At 41.7% G+C, this 17,690-nt stretch overlaps 2 protein-coding genes across 5 annotated transcripts; one reads left to right on the top strand and one right to left on the bottom strand.

Annotated features, from left to right (window-relative positions):
• Positions 1 to 1,469: 1,469 nt before the first annotated feature.
• cd40 (CD40 molecule, TNF receptor superfamily member 5) lies at positions 1,470 to 7,192 on the top strand. 4 transcript variants are annotated; one of them, XM_034590927.1, is made up of 9 exons: positions 1,470 to 1,615; positions 2,136 to 2,217; positions 3,381 to 3,503; positions 3,586 to 3,732; positions 4,019 to 4,112; positions 5,004 to 5,062; positions 5,600 to 5,695; positions 5,826 to 5,848; positions 6,615 to 7,192. In XM_034590927.1, exons 1-9 carry the CDS (start codon positions 1,544 to 1,546, stop codon positions 6,906 to 6,908), a joined length of 990 nt encoding a protein of 329 aa, XP_034446818.1. In that variant the 5' UTR covers positions 1,470 to 1,543; the 3' UTR covers positions 6,909 to 7,192. The 4 variants fall into 4 exon arrangements, with proteins under 4 accessions (XP_034446818.1, XP_034446817.1, XP_034446820.1 ...); XM_034590926.1 differs by having other exon boundaries at positions 5,823 to 5,848; XM_034590929.1 differs by lacking the exon at positions 5,600 to 5,695 and having other exon boundaries at positions 6,615 to 7,191.
• Positions 7,193 to 9,241: 2,049 nt separating this feature from the next.
• Positions 9,242 to 10,894, bottom strand: irx7 (iroquois homeobox 7). The gene is made up of 2 exons (XM_034589663.1): positions 10,596 to 10,894; positions 9,242 to 10,247 (listed from the first exon to the last, which is right to left on the bottom strand). The coding sequence occupies exons 1-2, from the start codon at positions 10,803 to 10,805 to the stop codon at positions 9,489 to 9,491; spliced, it is 969 nt and encodes a 322-aa protein (XP_034445554.1). The 5' UTR covers positions 10,806 to 10,894; the 3' UTR covers positions 9,242 to 9,488.
• Between the last annotated feature and the right edge of the window lie 6,796 nt (positions 10,895 to 17,690).

Here is a 17,690-nt window from a genome sequence, read left to right as displayed (position 1 = left end):
TTCTCTGCACAACAGCAAACATCAGCTTACACGTCTGCACATGCAGGCCTCATCTGTTCCTCATCTGTTCCTCATCTGTTCCTCATCTGTTCCTCATCTGTTCCTCATCTGTTCCTCATCTGTTCCTCAGCCCCTCCAGGAGAGAGAGAGGCCCAAGAAGCCTGAAGCCCCTTCACAACATACCCACAACACAACACAGTGATATGGTTTCTCATAAAAACACACGTCTCCCTGGTCAATAGTCACGTCTTCTCACACATTCCTACTCTAATATAATTGACTCCTCTCATATAAAATAGTTTTATTATATATATGGACACAGAATTTCTATCAATGAGAAAATAAGAGCTTTTGCTTTTTTGGCTGCACCTGAATACAATCACAAAGAAAATCTGAAAGTCTGTGTGAAGTTGACAGAGGAGTGTCGTCACTTCCATCTTCATTGTGGGAAAACCACTGTGCAAATAGTTTGTGGGGAATCCCTCAACAGGAGGAGTTTCAGTGCCGGATGAAAAGTGGTCGAGAACAATGGACACAATAAATCCCGATCAATAAAAGATTCCCTCGAGCTTTCTACCGCATTCTACTCATTTGCAGCCACTTTGTGTCGTAAGATTTTACATTAGAAAGAGACAAAGGGTTTAATTAAATACAAGATGTTGTAATAGTCTCGTAACAACCTGACAGTAAATAACATCTATTTAGAATTACCTGTAAATCAGCCAATGCAGCGACAGTAAATAGCTGCTTCAACGTTCATGCATCACTAATAATAAATATCTATTTTGCTTTTGATACATTAACACTTAAAAATATAGTATTATAAATATTTCAAACACAATAGTAGTGATTTCTTTCACCTAAACTTGCCTGATCTTAGGAATTCATTCATAGTATTTTTATTCACAAGAGCCATAAACTAAACTATTTTCAAAGGTCATACCATCGTGGTATTTTATTATATTTTCATTTTATTATTTTACACATTTCTCTCCATTTTATATATTTTATTTTACTCCTTTAGCTTGTTTAAATTATTACTGAATATTTTGTATACATACAGATGTTATCCTTTTTATTTATTTTAACTCTTTAAACCTCCTTTATTCCAGTTTATGAACTCTTTAATTGGGCTTGAAATGGGTTTTAAACTGTGCTTTTTTTTATTTTAAATTGATTTTACCTTTATTTCTCTTTAATGTTGTGTTGTTCTAAATGCGCCTGCACCTTGAATCTAAACCTCTGTGTGTGAATTGTGACTTTATAAACAACACAACTCCAGTGAACTGAATGAACCACGTGTGTTTCTCTGGTCTTTGGGTTGGTTTTTTTTTCAGGGGCCAGAATATCTCAGCTTCACGGTGGAAGTTACAGGAAATGGTCAAGTTAGAATAAGAAGTAAAAAAAAAACAAAAAAAAACAAGAGCACATAGGGTGGGGTGGGGTGGGGGGGGATTCCCTGGGTGCAGCTCCTCCCTCTGCACAGTTAAAGCAGAAGGAGGTGAAGGCAGCAGAAACACAGTGAGACCGTCTGAGCAACATAATGCTGCGACTCACCAGCAACATGCGTCTCTTCGTGGTGGTGGTGGTGGTGATGGTGTGCCAGCAGATGATGGTGAGTAAACTGGTGGATTCTGTTTTCAAACTGCTTATTGTGACGTGTGATCTCTGCCACTAGGTTTTTATCACATGTACAGTAAACGTGTACGTGTAGGCGAGTGTTTCCTTTATTTCTCTGCGCTTCAACGTATTCTGTCTGTACTTCACTCCCACGTTGTGTTTCTGGCTCGTTCTGATGTTAAAAGTGTTCATATTGCTGCACAGTCACGGTTAGGTTCACTTTCACTTTCGCTTTCAACCCAAGCTGACGCTGCTCTCACACGAACACGCGTGAGTTTGGGCTGAAAAGAAGCAGCAATAATAACAGATTGAGACGTTTTAGAGCAGAAGTGTCAGAGAGTCGCTGATGCTGAGTCCCCCCCGAGTTCACGGTTGGTAAAAAAGGTTTGGGACTTTCCACCCACTGTAATCTCTGAGGAAGTGAACCAACTGTGCACACAGAGAAACAACCCCCCCCACCACCACCACCACCAAACTGTAGTTTCATGTTGCTTCATGCTGCTTGTGTTTTGCAGATGCTGACCTCTGCTGTGTCCCGGTGTGACCCCCTCACCCAGTATGACCAGGCCGGCCAGTGCTGCACAATGTGTGCTCCAGGTAAACTAAGTCATTCACACCTTTAAAAGAGAGGCTGCAGTTTAATTTGTAAAAACAGAGCTGTGAACTGGATTGTATGACTCTTCTTAGATGAAACACGTGAATCCTGGTTTCAATATTAGATTCGTTATCAAATTTCTAAAAGTAAATGTACCTTCAACACAAATATCTGCAGTTTTAACGCATTTGAGGGAAACTATTCTGCCTGACCAACATCAAGTGGATTGGACGATAACACAGAAAAGATGATTCCTGGATGTTTATCTGTCTACGGAAGCGTGTCGCTCCGTTTGTCTGAATCTTACATTTATCTTTGTGTAAATCTAGAAAATTCCACTATTTTAAAACAAGCATCGAATGAGCATCACTTTTCAAGAACAGTGTCACCATTGATGCCAAAAAACTTTTTCTTTTGCTTTTGGTTTTCCTCCTTGTTTTCTTTTCATTCCTTGGTTTCACTTTCAGTCACGTGTGATGAACACAAACAACAAACAACAAACAACAAACACAATCCTTTGTTAGATGAGAGGATTGATGGCGTCTCTCTGGTCAATGTGGGAAACAAACAATTAGTCATTATCAATCATCAAAAACAAATACATTCTGATTTTTAAAATCTGTTAATCATTTTCTAGTACAATTTTATAACAAAATAAAATATCCTTAAAGTGCTTTTATGTCTGTGAAGCACATGTTTTTTTGAAACGTGCTCTATAAATAAAGTTTAACATTTATATGTTATAAATTACAGAACTGATTATCTTTTGGCTTATGGACTTTTTTATGACCACTGTTGCCTTTTGACATTTAATGACTAATTATCACTTCATAGAAACATAAAACGATATTACTGAACCATGAAAATAAGCAGTAACATACTTTATAACCTCGTGCAAAACCACAATAGCTTGTTTTCACTTTCGCTCTTGTACAGCTCAAACAGACCAGACGTGATGTTTTGATAAATGTAAGCGGAGCTGTCAGAATCAGGTCAGCTGCTCTGTTTCTGCTGCAGCTCTGAATTTTATGAGACAAACGTGATCATCACAAAGAAGAACGATAACTTGGCAAGAAGGGTTTATCCCCCAAAATGTCAAACTATTGCTTTTCCTCTTCCCCGTCACACGTTTGCAAACACTGGAGCGTTTCACTGTTTGTTTCAGGCACAAAGATGTTGACTCTCGGCACGTGTTCCGATCCTCAGTGCGCAGAGTGTGGACCCCACAAATATCAGGATGAATACACCAGGGACTCCCAGTGTAAACGTCAGCCGTACTGCGACCCGAGTAAGACCCAACAACACAAACCTGCTCCGGTCACAACACAACATCCAGGGACGATTGTTCAGTGTTTGTTTTCCTCTTTCAGATAAAAACCTGGAGGTTTCCCTGCCAGAGAGCAAGAAGAAAGAAAGCACCTGCACCTGCCTGCCGGGTTTCCACTGCTCCAGTGTCACGTGCGTCACCTGTGTGCCGCACACAACCTGTGAACCAGGGCAATGGGCCAAATCCGTAGGTAAGACATCATCGTACAACTCCTGGAGACGTCCGTGTGATTGGGTCAGAGCTGTCTCTGGAGTTTGTCTTTTTATTTATTTAAGAAAACAGCAGCAGAAACATCTCTGGAGGGACAAGTTTCTGTTTTACGTCTTCTTCACCATCTTCTAGATATTTGCATTCTTTTTGCTTTTTCATCATCATCAACTGAGATCCATCCGAATAATGAGAAACTCCAGAGAATGCCCAAATTATCGGATCTGTTTTTGCAACGTGATGAATCTTTGTTGCCGCTCGGCTTTCAGGCAACCACACCCGGGACACCGTGTGTGAGAGCTGCCCCGAAGGCTCCTTCTCCGTCGGCACCTCGTCGGACAGTGTGTGTACGAAGTGGACAGAGTGAGTGATACAGTCACACGGCCATGAAACACACGTATGAACACACAACTACTAATAGAGTAGAATGGAATAAAAAGCCTTTATTGCACTAAAGAAATCGGTACAATGAAATGAAAACCTGTGCAAATTTATCAAAAACAAGTTTAAAATTTGTTATAAAGCTAAAAAATTATAAATACTACAAGAGTGGCTTCATGTTATTGCCCAGAATGGATTTTTCCACTTTAAAATAGTCTGAATATATGGTAAATATGTCAACGAGTCATATTTATGAATGGGTAGACTGAAGAGGAAAAGAAAATGGTTCTTAAGTCTATTCTTTTGACCCTTGATGCTCCTGTAGCGCCCACTAGAGGACATAACAGTGAACATCGTGTGATTTTCCTGTCGGGTGGACAGGAGAGTTTTGTATTTACATGAAGGTGAAATTTGTTTTTCACAGTTTTAAACTCCAGTCTGCCAGTCAGGGGTAAAGCAGTTTGACGTCTGTGTTAGACGAGTGGACTGAAACCTCTCTGATTTGCTTAAATAATACATAGAGAACACACATCTGGAAATTCACCACATCTGGCACAAGCGTTCACTCTGATTCTCGGATGAATTGATTAGAAATTTGGAGAAGAAGGACAACGTGTGATCTTAGGAACACCTGAGAGAATCCTGTCAAATCTTCACTTTGTTTCCGTGGGTTAACTGATCATTTGAGTCTGGGATAAAAAATGTTCAGTGTTTGTCGGAGGCAGGTCTCCACAGTGTGAGATCAACCCTGCGCCACAGACACCTGTTGTGTTACATCCTCACCAACACTCAACACTTTCTCTCATTTCGCCCGACAGAAAAAACCCCGGGAATTCTCCTTTAACTGTGTGTGATTTTTGTTTTGTTTTGCAGATGTGAGAGTGGATTCCACGTCCAAGAGAAGGGAACCCACGTATCTGACATCGTCTGTGGTGAGTTCCGTGCAGGAAGCCGAGCTCTTCTCTCGTGTGTCTCTGACAGCGCCCTGCAGCCGTGTGGTTAGAGGTTTTTTTTGTGTGACTCAAAACGAAACCTCCGAGGTGACGAGACCGTTCATCTGTGTTGGTTTGTGGTTTTTAACTGTGGGTTTGACTCAGTTCACCTGCACACAACTTACACTGTGTCTGGGTTTTTATCAGAGAGCGCAGACTGAAACTCTGCTTTTCTCCAATGACAAATGATAATGACAAATAAAGTTTATAAAAGAGTATTTTAAACAAATCTCACTCGATAAATAACTCTCTCAAACTGCCTTAATTCATTTTTTAACAGTATTTGTAACCTTGACACCCCAAAACTGTGAGGTGGCACATTTAAACATTTATAAAGATATATATATATATTTTCCTGAAGTATTCGTTCGAGTGGCTACACTGAGCATGGTTATGTTCTGGTTTTGTTTTTACAGTAACTAAAGGTTTTGCGTTATATTTGTATTAATTCATTTCTTACTGTTTCTGTTCTTGCAGAGAAAAGTCTGCGGCATCAAGGAGGTCTGATCGCAGCCGCTGTTGTTATTGGCAGTTTATTGATTGTCGTTGTACTCGCAAGTTGTGTTTGCAGAGGTAAGCTGTGCTGGGACTCTTATATCATCTTTAATGAATTCACGTGTCAGTAACTCACCTCATGTTCTCATGTTCTCATGTTCTCATGTTCTCATGTTCTCTTTCTTTTCCTTTGTGTTGGTTAAAGCAGGAGACACAAAACAAAGGGCAAAGGTAAATCTGATTCTCTTTCCTCTTTTGTTGCCTCGTGTTTAATTTAAAAGTAACAGAGTAGTGCAGCTATTAACAAAAACAATTTACTGAGAGGGATATATGCTGCATATTGTATTGTTACTTTCCCACTTTATTCATGTTCTTGCAAAGAATTAGATGAGACATTTTATGCCACTTTTATATCTCTAAGCTTTTTTAAGAAGCCAGGCCTGTGGGTGGACACAGGTACATGTTGCTTAAATTACTAAATCCTCAAAAGCTCACAAATTACATACGTTTTATCACCTATTTATTACCCGTTTTTAATTTGACAAAGCCAAAGTAGCTGTTTCTGCCAGTTTCGAGTCTGTTAAGCTATGAAAATCAAAAACACTGCTTTATATTTCTCTCATATTTTGACACATGGACATTAACGTGTTAGATTAATGTCAAACTGTTCCTTTAAATGACCTTTAACTGAGGTTTCGTCCACGTTACTACGTCTTTGCTTGAAAACGCATCAATTCACATCACGTCAATGTCCGACAAGTGTATGTGAGTGGTCACGTGATATGCATCTCCAGGCGTGTTAATATCGAAGAGGATTCAAACTAATGCAGAACCATAAAGTCGAGATGGTTTTAGTTTGAAAACACTGTTTTGAATCCTAAGGCTCTCCAGCATCTAGATTCCCAGATTTGTGATCGTGAAATTGTAAACCTTGAATTTTCTTTCCACAACTGAATCTGTAATATTCTTTATTTCTTTTTCTCTTGTGCTCTGGTAGGGCTGTCTGGAATCGTGCCGCGGAGACCGGGAGAAGCTACCGAGGGAACCCTGCCTACTGTTATTCACTCAGGTCAACGAGACCGAGAAGGATCCTGAACCGCGGCCGTCACAGGAGGAAGAAGAGACGAAGATACCGGAGGAGAACCTGGAGGAGCAGAGGGACGAGCTGCTGTCGGAGGCCGTTCTCAGTGAGAACGGACAGTTTGTGACACAGGAGAGGGGCAAAGGCTCAATCCAGCCCCAACAGGAGACAGAAGCACAGACGTGCACGGACGGAAAATCCTCATTCTGAACAGTTTGTAGATGTGAATGTAAATGTTACGACTCGTATTTCACTTGCACTTAATTCTCCTTGTGTAAATATATTTCCCTTAGTGTCAACCATGAAATTGAAACTGCTGCAGTAGTGTAAAGATTTTAGAGTGTTGCATGCAACGTGACTTTAATGTATTGGTTTTGTGTGTTTTGTAATTAATGGGCTGTTTTTACACGTGTTTGTGTTTCAGTTTGCACGTGTTCTCTCCCTTTTGTGTATTAGAATGTGTTTCCAAGTATAAAAGTGTCACTAATAAAGTGTGTAATGGCGTCTGGTCCCTCCTCTGCTTTGTGTACCACATGAACATCAGCCATGTTTGGCCCATGCACCGTGCGCTTGGAAGTCGGAACTCGGAAATTTCAATATCCAATATCCGAGTTATCTTTAAAGTCTCAAACTTTAGCCTGTGTTTGTTTCCACTTTGGCAATTTAGCACCAAAATACAATTGAGCCAATTTATTTCCAAACCATCACAAGTTAAAAAGAACCAGGGACCAACTGTTAATTTGGTGATTAGACAGATAAAATACACAATTTTTTAAAAATGAATTCTTGTGTTTGCATTGTGAGAAGGTGAAAAAACTGATGTCATGTGATTTAAAAGCTTCTGCGGTCAAATCTATTCCATTAGTTATTTTTTAAGGGGGTGTTTACACTGGCTGCTATTGGTCAATCCACCAGTTCCCATGAAGCTTTGGGGGATGAAAGCAGGAAGTGTAAAGTTGCCCCTAAACTGTACCCCGTGTTTGAATCCACTGTGGAAAATTGGCACCAAACGTCAGCCGAATTAATCACAAGCAGTTCCTCTTACAGTTCCCCCCACAATGTTCTGATAATAATGTCGTTGGATTTGTAAAATACCGAAGAAAACTCAAAAACATGAGAATTCTCGGGCAAGTTCTGGATTTGCAGGAGCGTCTTTTCCCCCCTCTTCGTTCTGAGACGATTTACGGACTTTTATTCACGCAGGACATCGAAACTGTGAAAGTGTAAGTGACACTGAATCTAAAAACTATGTGACTCATGTGTGTGCATGTGTTTGAAACGCGAGGGACAGAGTTTAAAAGTCGTGCAACTTCCCCCATGAGCTTTGTTTGGATGAATGGACCAAACCTCTATCACTATTCCCGCTGTTTTTAGCGCACATGTGGGTTTTTACCTTCACTTCTCCAATTAAAGCTGGAATCAAATTACAATGAGTGGAATAAACTGTGATGTAGTTCCTCTCGGTGTCCTCAGGGGGTCGCTGCAGACTCGCATCAATCTGGCCCCTGACACTGGAGAGATGAGGAGTTTTTTTTTATCAGGCCTCATTTTACAGTTTCACTCCTCTTTATTCTTTTGTGGCCTGATCTCCTGTTTGTTGTGAGGAAAATAAATCTTCTCTGTGTGTTTTCTGTTTGAAGGGATTTGCATGGAGAAGGTTTGGCCCCCCCGGAGGACAACGGCTCTGCAGGGCCTGCTTCTCCCAGGGGCCCCCCCCTCATTATCCCCGGATTAATGGAGGTACGGCCCTTTGAATTTACATGGGAACAACCTGGGTGATTGATGGAGAGGAATCCCTTTGATTACCGCTAAACATCACTAACACCCCGACAGGTCTAATCCGTACCTGTGGAGAGGAACACCTCACTTCAGTTTGCACTCACACAGGATTTAAAACTTTTCTTTTCCTTAAGTTTAATGTCAAGGATCACTCGGCTCAAAAAAAACAACCCCCCCACAGTTCCTGAACCGAACCAGAAACTCAAAAAGGAAGACAGAAAATCAGGCCACATAATATTGTTGATATAAAACCCTGAAAAGATGATAAACGTTAAGATTTATGCCTTTTACATTTGGTGTTAATGGTGAATTTAGTGAATAATGCCCGGATGTGTCGGCCTGCAGATGTTAGTTTGCATCTGGAATCTGTAAAGGAACCTTAAACTCACACCCGGATTTAACCTTTGACCTCCAATAATCATTAGAATTAACAGAAGTTTAACTCGAGTGAGAACGGCTTCTTTGTTTCGTCTTCAGCTCGTTTTCTTTTCCTCTCGTCCCCGAATCTGCCAAACGAAGCTTTAGACGGATGTTTTTTGTGTTTTAGTTTTGGAGTTGTTCTGTTCTTTCTTTGTTTTGGAAGATTAAATAAAGGGTTTGATAAGTTAAAAACTCTCAGTTTAGTTAAGAGTTATACTAAAGCAAAAGTATTAAGCCTTTTTAAATCTATTTTAATTTGCAGCTGCGATATAGCTGAGCTTAGGTTTCCAGGCTTTTAAAGCATAAACCCTAAATTCGTAGAGAATACAGAGCAGTAAAACATGTCCGATTATCACCAGAAGCTGGATTTTATTTAAGCAAAAATATTTCTTCACGATTAGACAAAGGAAACATAATTTACAGGTCGTCGGTGGAAAAATACATCTACATTTTATTTACAGTAACACAACGTGTTCAAAGTCTTTGGTTTCACAAAAATACAGAATTTCATTTCGTGTCAAAACGTCAGGAGTTCCCTGAGGTCCGAGAGAGTAAAGTGCAAAAGCTGTGGAGGAGGTTTGAGTCTGACACTCAGATAATCTCACGAGTGGAGTAGCACGCGGGCACGAACAGCCCGTTCCTGGAGGCCCAGTCTGCCCACAGCTTCCCTGCCGGGTGGTAAATATGCTCCAGAGGTTTCTTCACAGTCTCTGAAGTCGCCGTCTCCGCCAAAGACCAGATTTTGGGTTTTTGACTGGAGACGTTGTCTTTACTCTCCAGCCCGGACGGCGTGAGACCGGAGTCACTCTGTTCAACTTTCTTCACAAGTGCGTGTTCTCTGTCTTCGTGCTGCTGCTGCTGGTTCGGCTCCAGACGCGCGTCCACCGGGGCCGAGCTCTCCAACGCGCCCTGCACGCGCTCCTCGGTGTCTGCGCGCTCGCTTTGAGGCTCTTCCTCATCCAGGTGACATTTCTCCAGGGGACCGTCGTCCTCGTCGCTCTCTCCCTCCTGCTCCTCATCCTCCTCGTCTGATTTCCCCTTGCACGCCCAGCTGACCCTGTTCTCCTTCTTCAGGCGTCGCCTCGCGTTGGCGAACCAGGTGGAGACCTGCGTGAGGCTCATTTTGGTGATGATGGCGAGCATGATCTTCTCGCCCTTGGTCGGATACGGGTTCTTCAGGTGCTCGTTCAGCCAGGCCTTGAGCGCCCCGGTGCTCTCTCGCGTGGCCACCTTGGGGACCCTGCCGGGGTCCTCGGTTGCACCCGGACGGTAAGGTGGGTAGAAGGGCCCCCCCCGGGCCAGGAGCGCGTGATGATAGGGAGATGCGGCCTTCAAGTCGAAACCGTTGGTCTGGAAAAATAAAGAGAAGAAACGTAAGAAGCAAGCCAGGGAATCTCGCTTGTGCGCAATTACGCACGGAGTTGGCGACTCACTGCGCACAACTTAGTGAGTGAACTATTGACCAAAACATAACGGAAAGATAATCTGATGAATTCCTATTAGATCTTACAAAGTTTGTTTGCAGACTGTTGCAGGTTAACATAACATCCACACAATCCAGTTTGCGAGAGTCAAATCTTGAAGAAGAGGTTGGTGCCTCCTCTCATTGTTCAGTCACTGGAGATTGAACTCTACAAACATGTTGACCTTGAGATCCTCAAATTAGGAGTAAAACAATTCTGTGATTGAACAACTCACCATGTGCGCGATGTGCCTGTGGTGCGGATATGGGATAAAGTTGTATCCCTGTAGTCCTGAGTATCCTAAGGGAATCCCAGCTGCCATCGCTGCCAGATGCTGGGCCTGCTGCTGGTGCACGCTCCCCAGCATCGGGATCTGATATCCAGTGGGCATGCTGATGTTCCGCTCCAAGAAGAAGTTGCCAAATCCAGTTTGAGATGCGGGCATCTTTCCTGCGTCCCAGCTATTCGTAGGTTCGAGTGAGTGGCAACACAAGCGCCTGGATCCACTTATATATACACCCAGCTGCCAGCGTGTGTGTGTGTGTGTGTGTGTGTGTGTGTGTGTGTGTGTGTGCGTGCAGGGGGAGGAGAGGGAGGAGAAGGGCTGAGAGACGGGGGGGGGGTTGTCCCACTGGTATTGACTGACAGCTACGTTCAAAAGACCCGCAGCTTTCACTGGCAACAAATCCCATCAAAGAAGCCCTCCGCTGTTCCTTTTTGCGTTTTCGTGGAGAGGCTGAATATTCGCTACTTATCGCAACTCACTGATTTCTGCGGAGTTTCAATTCAAACGCGACCTCTTCTGCTGGGAAGCGAATCAAAGACGCGCAGCTTTTTGCATTTTAAAGTCTGAAACTTTACAGAAATGGTTAATATCAGCTCCAAGTTTCGTTTTCTGATGTGTTTCCACGTTGTTGTTTTAATAGTTTTCACTTCGCTCGGTTTCACTGCGCAGGATGAAACCAGAGGTTGGTGTGAGATTTACAACATCTCCTGTCTGGCGCTAATTAAGCGCACAGATTAGAATAATTCAGGTAACGAGGTCCTGCCAGTCGCTGCTGCCGCTGCTGCTCCTTCATCACCTACAGATCTGCACTGCGGAGAATTGAATTAACAATTTGAATAACATTAAATCGCGCTAATAAACAAAGCAGTTTTTTTTTTTTTTTACGCACGCGTAAAAGTCACCGAGCGAGATTTGTTCCACTGCCACTAGTTTCTCTCACTGCGTATTTAATACCAACACGAGAATACGGGTTTTCATTCAGCTTCATGAGCCTCGGAGCTTTTTTTTTATTTGCTAATTTATCGAGCGAAGCACAACAAACTGGCCTTTTACATGTCGGAAGGTTTTGTTTAGAGCGAGGAGCCGCGTTTCAATGGCCCTAATTAAACGAGGTTAAGTGAAACAGGTGTTGACTAATGTATATGATAATTGTGAGATAACAGATGCTAATGTCTGTGTGTGTCTGTGTGTGTGTGTGTGTGTGGATGGGGGGGTTGTTAGAGATAAGAGGAGAAGATTACACTTCTTATTCCACTATCCTCCCCCCCCCCTCCTCCTCCTCCTCCACCTTCATGTCCTTCAAAAGAGCCACACAGTGGAGCTCAGTGTTTCAGTGTGTGTGTGTGTGTGTGTGTGTGTGTGTGTGTGTGTGTGTGTGTGTGTGTGTGTGTGTGTGTGTGTGTGTGTGTGTGTGTGTTCAAAGGAAGCTCACCTCTGTTATCTCTCATCATTCTGATAATTATTATATTCACAGTGATGCTGCTGCTGATAGCTGCTGCTTTTCAGAGGTAATAGTGGGGAAGGTATTACTGATGAGTGTCAACACATAAACACAACATTTACAGTTTGAGTTGTTTTTGTTGTATGTTATGCAAACCCCCCCCCCCCCCCAAAAAAAAATGTGAATTCATTACGTAGCAATTTTAATTTGCATCAATAGCAATTTAACAAAAGTCCAACACAGTGAAGACTGATCCAACTCAGATTTGTAAAATGTTTTGTTGTTTATCAATTGTTTGTCTTTCTCTGGGATAAAAGAACGTGACGTTTATCGTGATAATTATTGATTTGGCCACGTTGCTCTAATAGCCCTAATTTACAATATAATGACATAATGGCCTGGTAACTCTTTTTATTTACTTTCACTCAGCTTCAATACATTTGTTTTGTAAAAAATTACATATTTTTCATACTTTTTGGAAACAGAAGTCTTGAGCCTGCAGACGTCGGCTGTGCAGTTGTGTTGTGTTGAAATTCAAGCTGCCAGTTTCGTAGGTTTAGCTGAAGTTGTTGCAGCCTCCACCTCGAGGAAGGTTGTAACACACACACACACACACACACACACACACACACACACACACACACACACACACACACACACACACACACACACACACACACGTACATTGCATTCATGTACTTTAATGCATCAGTGTGTGAGCTGTAGACACAGAGACATAAAAAATAGATTGATATGGGAATCTCCAATATCTCAAAGTAATGCTTCGATATTAATGATTTGAATCTCTCTTGATAAATAAATGAAAGAGTTGTGCAGACAACAATTTCTACAATGAAACATTAATTCATTATTTACTTTTGAAAAAAATAATGAATGTGGGAATTTAGAAAAGTACTATTTTACAGCGGGAGTACTTTAAACTTCTACTTCATACATTTGAGTGGCAATTATAGTACTTTTACTTCAGTACATTTATTTAACAGCTATAGTTAAATTGGCAATTTAACCTGTTAATGTAAAGAATGAAAAAATTCTGCATACACATTTCTACGTGATAAATAAGTTATATTAATTTCATGATTAGTTATGTAAGAGTATTTTAATTAAACTTTGCTGCTGGTGCATTAACTTGGTATGATCGTGAATTTAACTTGTAGTGGAGCCTTTTCACCACGTGGTGATAATAACTTTACTCAAGTATATTATCTAAATACTTCTGATGTGACTGCTGATGAAAAGTTGACGTAGAAAAGCTTCTTATCAAAATAACTCAAAAGAAATAATAGATATTGGAGAACTGATTTTCTTTATCACTTTGAAGTTTGTCTCCTTTCATTTATATTTTGAAATATTATCAGTCAGTCACAGTGTTTGTTTTTTAATGCAGCGTCAGAGTCGTTAGTTCTTCCTCTGTGGGAAACGCTGCTGACCACAGATGAAATGATTTGTCAATTACGCCAATGACAGAAAATAATTTGCCAATATTTTGATATTAAAATAATTGTTTAAGTCATTTTTCAAAGGGAAATAGTTAAAATAATGCTTCAACCTCTAAATTGAATTGCTGAGATTTTGTTTCTTTTACTTTTGGTCAAATAAAAGGTGGAGATTTGACTTCGGGCTGTGAGAAGCTGTGATTGGAATTTTTATACAGTTTTTTTTTTTTTTTTAAACCTAAGGATTAATTGTTTAACCTGATTTGTTCCTCTTACTTAAGCCTGATAGGATTACTTTTTAAATATTTTGTTGCAGATGGTGTAAAATCAAATGCTAAGAGAAAGAGAGCGAGAGAGCGAGCGAGAGAGAGAGAGAGAGAGATACCAGCCACAGATAAAAACTGGCAAAGGTGGAGGGAAGGGAGGAATTCATTTGGGTGGGGTCCACAGAGCCTAAAGCAAATTTGTACAAGAGCAACAATGGGGCCGAGCAGAGTGCAAAGAGAAGGAGGCTTATGGCATCACTGGTCTACATCTCACAACACAAACAGCTCTGGGCGGCAGCTTTTGTCCGTCTTGTAGACTTCTTTTCATTCTCTTCCTCTTTTGGCAGCTCCGTCACAATGCAGGTGTTGGTCCTGCTCCGACAGGTCGAGTTCGGGCTGTTTGCTGTGAGGATGTCAGTCGTTTACAGGAGAGAGAAAAGTCACCAAATGGAAGACGATTGTCCTCCGCGCCCGAGGAGATAACGACACGAGATAGCAAAGAGGATGAAATTATCTTTTGTCTCTGGAAACTACCTGAGACATTCTTCTGTCGGGAGAAAAGATTGGCTGCACTTTATATCTTTTCTTTAAATCCCCTGAATATCCCGAGCAGACTGTTAAATGGAGCAGGAGCCTGGTTTTGGATGTGAAACGCGACATTAGACGAGGCCAATGAACGGGCCGGGACAATGGGTTTAGGTGTGACCGCGGTTGCAGGCCGTCCCCTACCTGCGAGCTGACAAAGGGACTTAACATGCAATTAGAATAGTTCATAGATAGGTGTGAAGAAGACGACAAAAGCCTGAGGAGAATCCACAAAATCCTCAACACCTTTTGCTTGTTAGTTTATTTTATTACAGCACTCGGGGAGAACGAGGAGGAAGCTGACAGAGACTTATGAGCTGCAGGAGCAAGTTATTTTAAAGTCTATACAGCGGAATTAAAAGAGGAGGCTTGTTAATTTTAACTCTGGTTTTATTTATAGTGTTTAAATAGAACTAAAAGGGGAAAATAAACATGATTAAAAAGTTGAAATTCATCCAAATCTCCTCGATCAGAATGTGATGGTCTCCGTGCAGATCTGTAATTCTCCTCTAATGGGATTTTCCTGGGGCCCCGACACAAATGGGGAGATGTAAGCAAAGTGTGAATGTTATCAAGCGCTCCCACCTCTTTACTATCAGACCCCCTCTTCCCAGACCCCCTTCCACTCTTTGTCCTTTGTCATTACTCTTATCAGCACCACTCTATCATTCTTTCAAAATAGTAGTGGCACTGGAACCGCTTGCAAATGAAAGTATGTCTTTGTTTAGGGCCGGGCAGGGGCCCGCCTCCCAGCTCCCTCCTGGGTGCAGCCTGATTGACAGCCCTCCACAGGGTGAGTGACAGGCGGCGTTGCTGAGGCCGTGATGGGCCCGTGTGACAGCTGCTGGTGTCTCCCTGTGCCGGGCCCCGGTGGGTGGGTGGGTGCGGGGGCCCCAGGACCCCTCAGCCAGGGGCCGGGCCCTGTCGTGCTCGTTGTTGCAGAGGAGCTTGTTAGGTTCTGCACCTCGGCTGCAGGTTTCTCCTCAACACGAGCAGCGAGGCCGGTGTCCTCAGCTCAGGACGCTGCAATCTGGATTCTCTCTTAAAGTTATAATTGCAAAGTTTAAAGTTAGTTTAATGAATAATTCTCTTGCAAAAATTTGAATTTTGTTATTTAGGATTGTTCTGTGCATGTGACTTGTTCATCTGCTCAGGTCGAGGGAACCTCCTCTGTTCCTCTTCCTCTGTTTGGTTCCTTGTTTTTTTGTCTTTCCCTTTTAAAGTTGAGGGGTGGGTTCTAATGTTGCTTGTCAAGAGAAATGTTTGATTATGGGATGTTAGGCCATATGCACATCCTTGACAAAAACTCAGGTTTTCTTTGTACCCTGTTCATTTGTGGATTTACCTGCTGGACAGATTTTTCTTGTCCAGGAAGCAAAGAGGGATTTTCAACTTAAAGAACAAATCATTTAAAATAAAAAATCACTACATGTTCATGTTCAATGTTTTTAACCCTTCTACTGTTCACTTATAGTCACTGATCTCTTTCTCCATCAAGTTTCAGGGACGTCAGCTTTTCACAGGAAGTTTCCATTTGGATTTTTTCATATAATGATGGCCACAGATTTAATAAGAAACAATAATATTTGGGGGTTAACAATTTAAGTCCCCATATTAAGAATCCATAAGCAGTATAGAAAGCATTTCATGCATGTTTTAGAAGTAGGTCGATATAGATTTTTGGAGGAAGATACCAATATTAGGGAGTAAGAAATTCCTGATGTATCCACATTTATGGATTATTAAAAGACGGTAATGATTCCTAAGAAGTTTGTCATCAAGCCCTTATGTCAAAGAAAGGAAATAATGTGTTTTTTCAGGATATTCTGCCGTTTAACCATTGATTTTATTAGAAATTAAAATATATATAAGTTGAATTAAGAAATAATATTACAATTTTTTATGTAAAATCTCAACACAAATGCAAATTTTATTTCTGCATTGTGTAAAATATAAGTTTTTATATTGGCTTATAACGGAGAACTTAACCCGATTACATCGTGTCTGTGATATGACTATGGTGTATTTTTATGCAGCAATAAGGATATTTGAAGTGGTTCTTCATGTATGATATACAACGAGGACTACATCTTCTCCTATGGAAACCTAATTGACTTTATTATAACTGTGTTTTTCTCTGATATGTTATAGTAGTTGACAGATATATTAATAAACACATTCTTCTGCTTACAGGTACATTACAGTGTCTTTGAGCATTTATTAAAATACTTTCTGCTTGTGAGTGTTAAATACGTGGAGTTAAAATAGATGTTTATTAGTGTTTTACGATGCAGAAAGTGGACGAAGTGAAGTTCGCCCGTGGAACCATCTTCTCCCCACAACCTCACAGCGAGCAGCTAATGAGGTTATTGGGCATCTGTGACGTGACATCTACATTTTGGCCTATTTGTGAAACAATGGTTACAAGGAAGCCCGGGACATTGGGCTCTGTGTTTTCCAACTCAAAATAACAAAGCAGAGCAGCCGCTGGTGGGAGGCTGTGCTCTCATGGAAATGAGCAACCGAACCAACAATGTAGCTCCTAATCTCTTCAGAGAGAGGAATCAGTTACACAGCAGTATGCACCCCTCAATGCTTTTCATTAGAGTCAGCGTGCTATTGAAACAGTCGCTCCACCCCCTATGACTCACACACAAACATGAGTGCACACACACACAACCCTCGTGTGTAGCCACAGGCCCTGCTCATACATGCACTAGATACAAGGTGCCCCCCCCCCCCAGCAACAGAAGGGTTGAAATAAGTGGGGCAGAGGGAGGTATGGGGGTGCGAGGCCTCAAAGCATGGGATTAGAGCTAATGTGCCCTCCCTGGGTTATAATCTCTTCAGAGGGGGACTTTGTTTGAGGGGCTTGAGGGCAGTAAGATAAGTATCTATTACAGAAACTCCCTCTTATCCCCCCCCCTCAAAACATCCCGGCTTCAAAAATGAAGCACAAAAACACTTGCCCCTGTTCCCCTCTGTGTTGTGTGATATCCAGGACCCGAAAGCAAGTGCTGCCCTTTTCAGCTAATCAGGAATTAAGGTTTAAAGCCGTATGGAGAGTTAGCGGGGCCCATATTTACTCCATCTGCAGCCCGCCAAGTCAGGTAGTTGAAGAAAGATCAAAAGCGGCTTTAAAGAATTTCTGGTCGTCCCACGGAAAGAGAAAGAAGCGTTATCACAAGTTGTTGCTCTGCTGTGTTTTATGAGGACAATGAGATAATTCCAATGCAACAGTGAAGCAGCCACACAGCAACATATATTAGTTTAAACAAAAATAAACAGTGAACAG

This window comes from Hippoglossus hippoglossus, chromosome 7 (assembly GCF_009819705.1).
Source record: "Hippoglossus hippoglossus isolate fHipHip1 chromosome 7, fHipHip1.pri, whole genome shotgun sequence".
Classification (NCBI taxonomy): Eukaryota; Metazoa; Chordata; class Actinopteri; order Pleuronectiformes; family Pleuronectidae; genus Hippoglossus; species Hippoglossus hippoglossus.
This window is presented reverse-complemented; position numbering and strand designations above follow the sequence as displayed.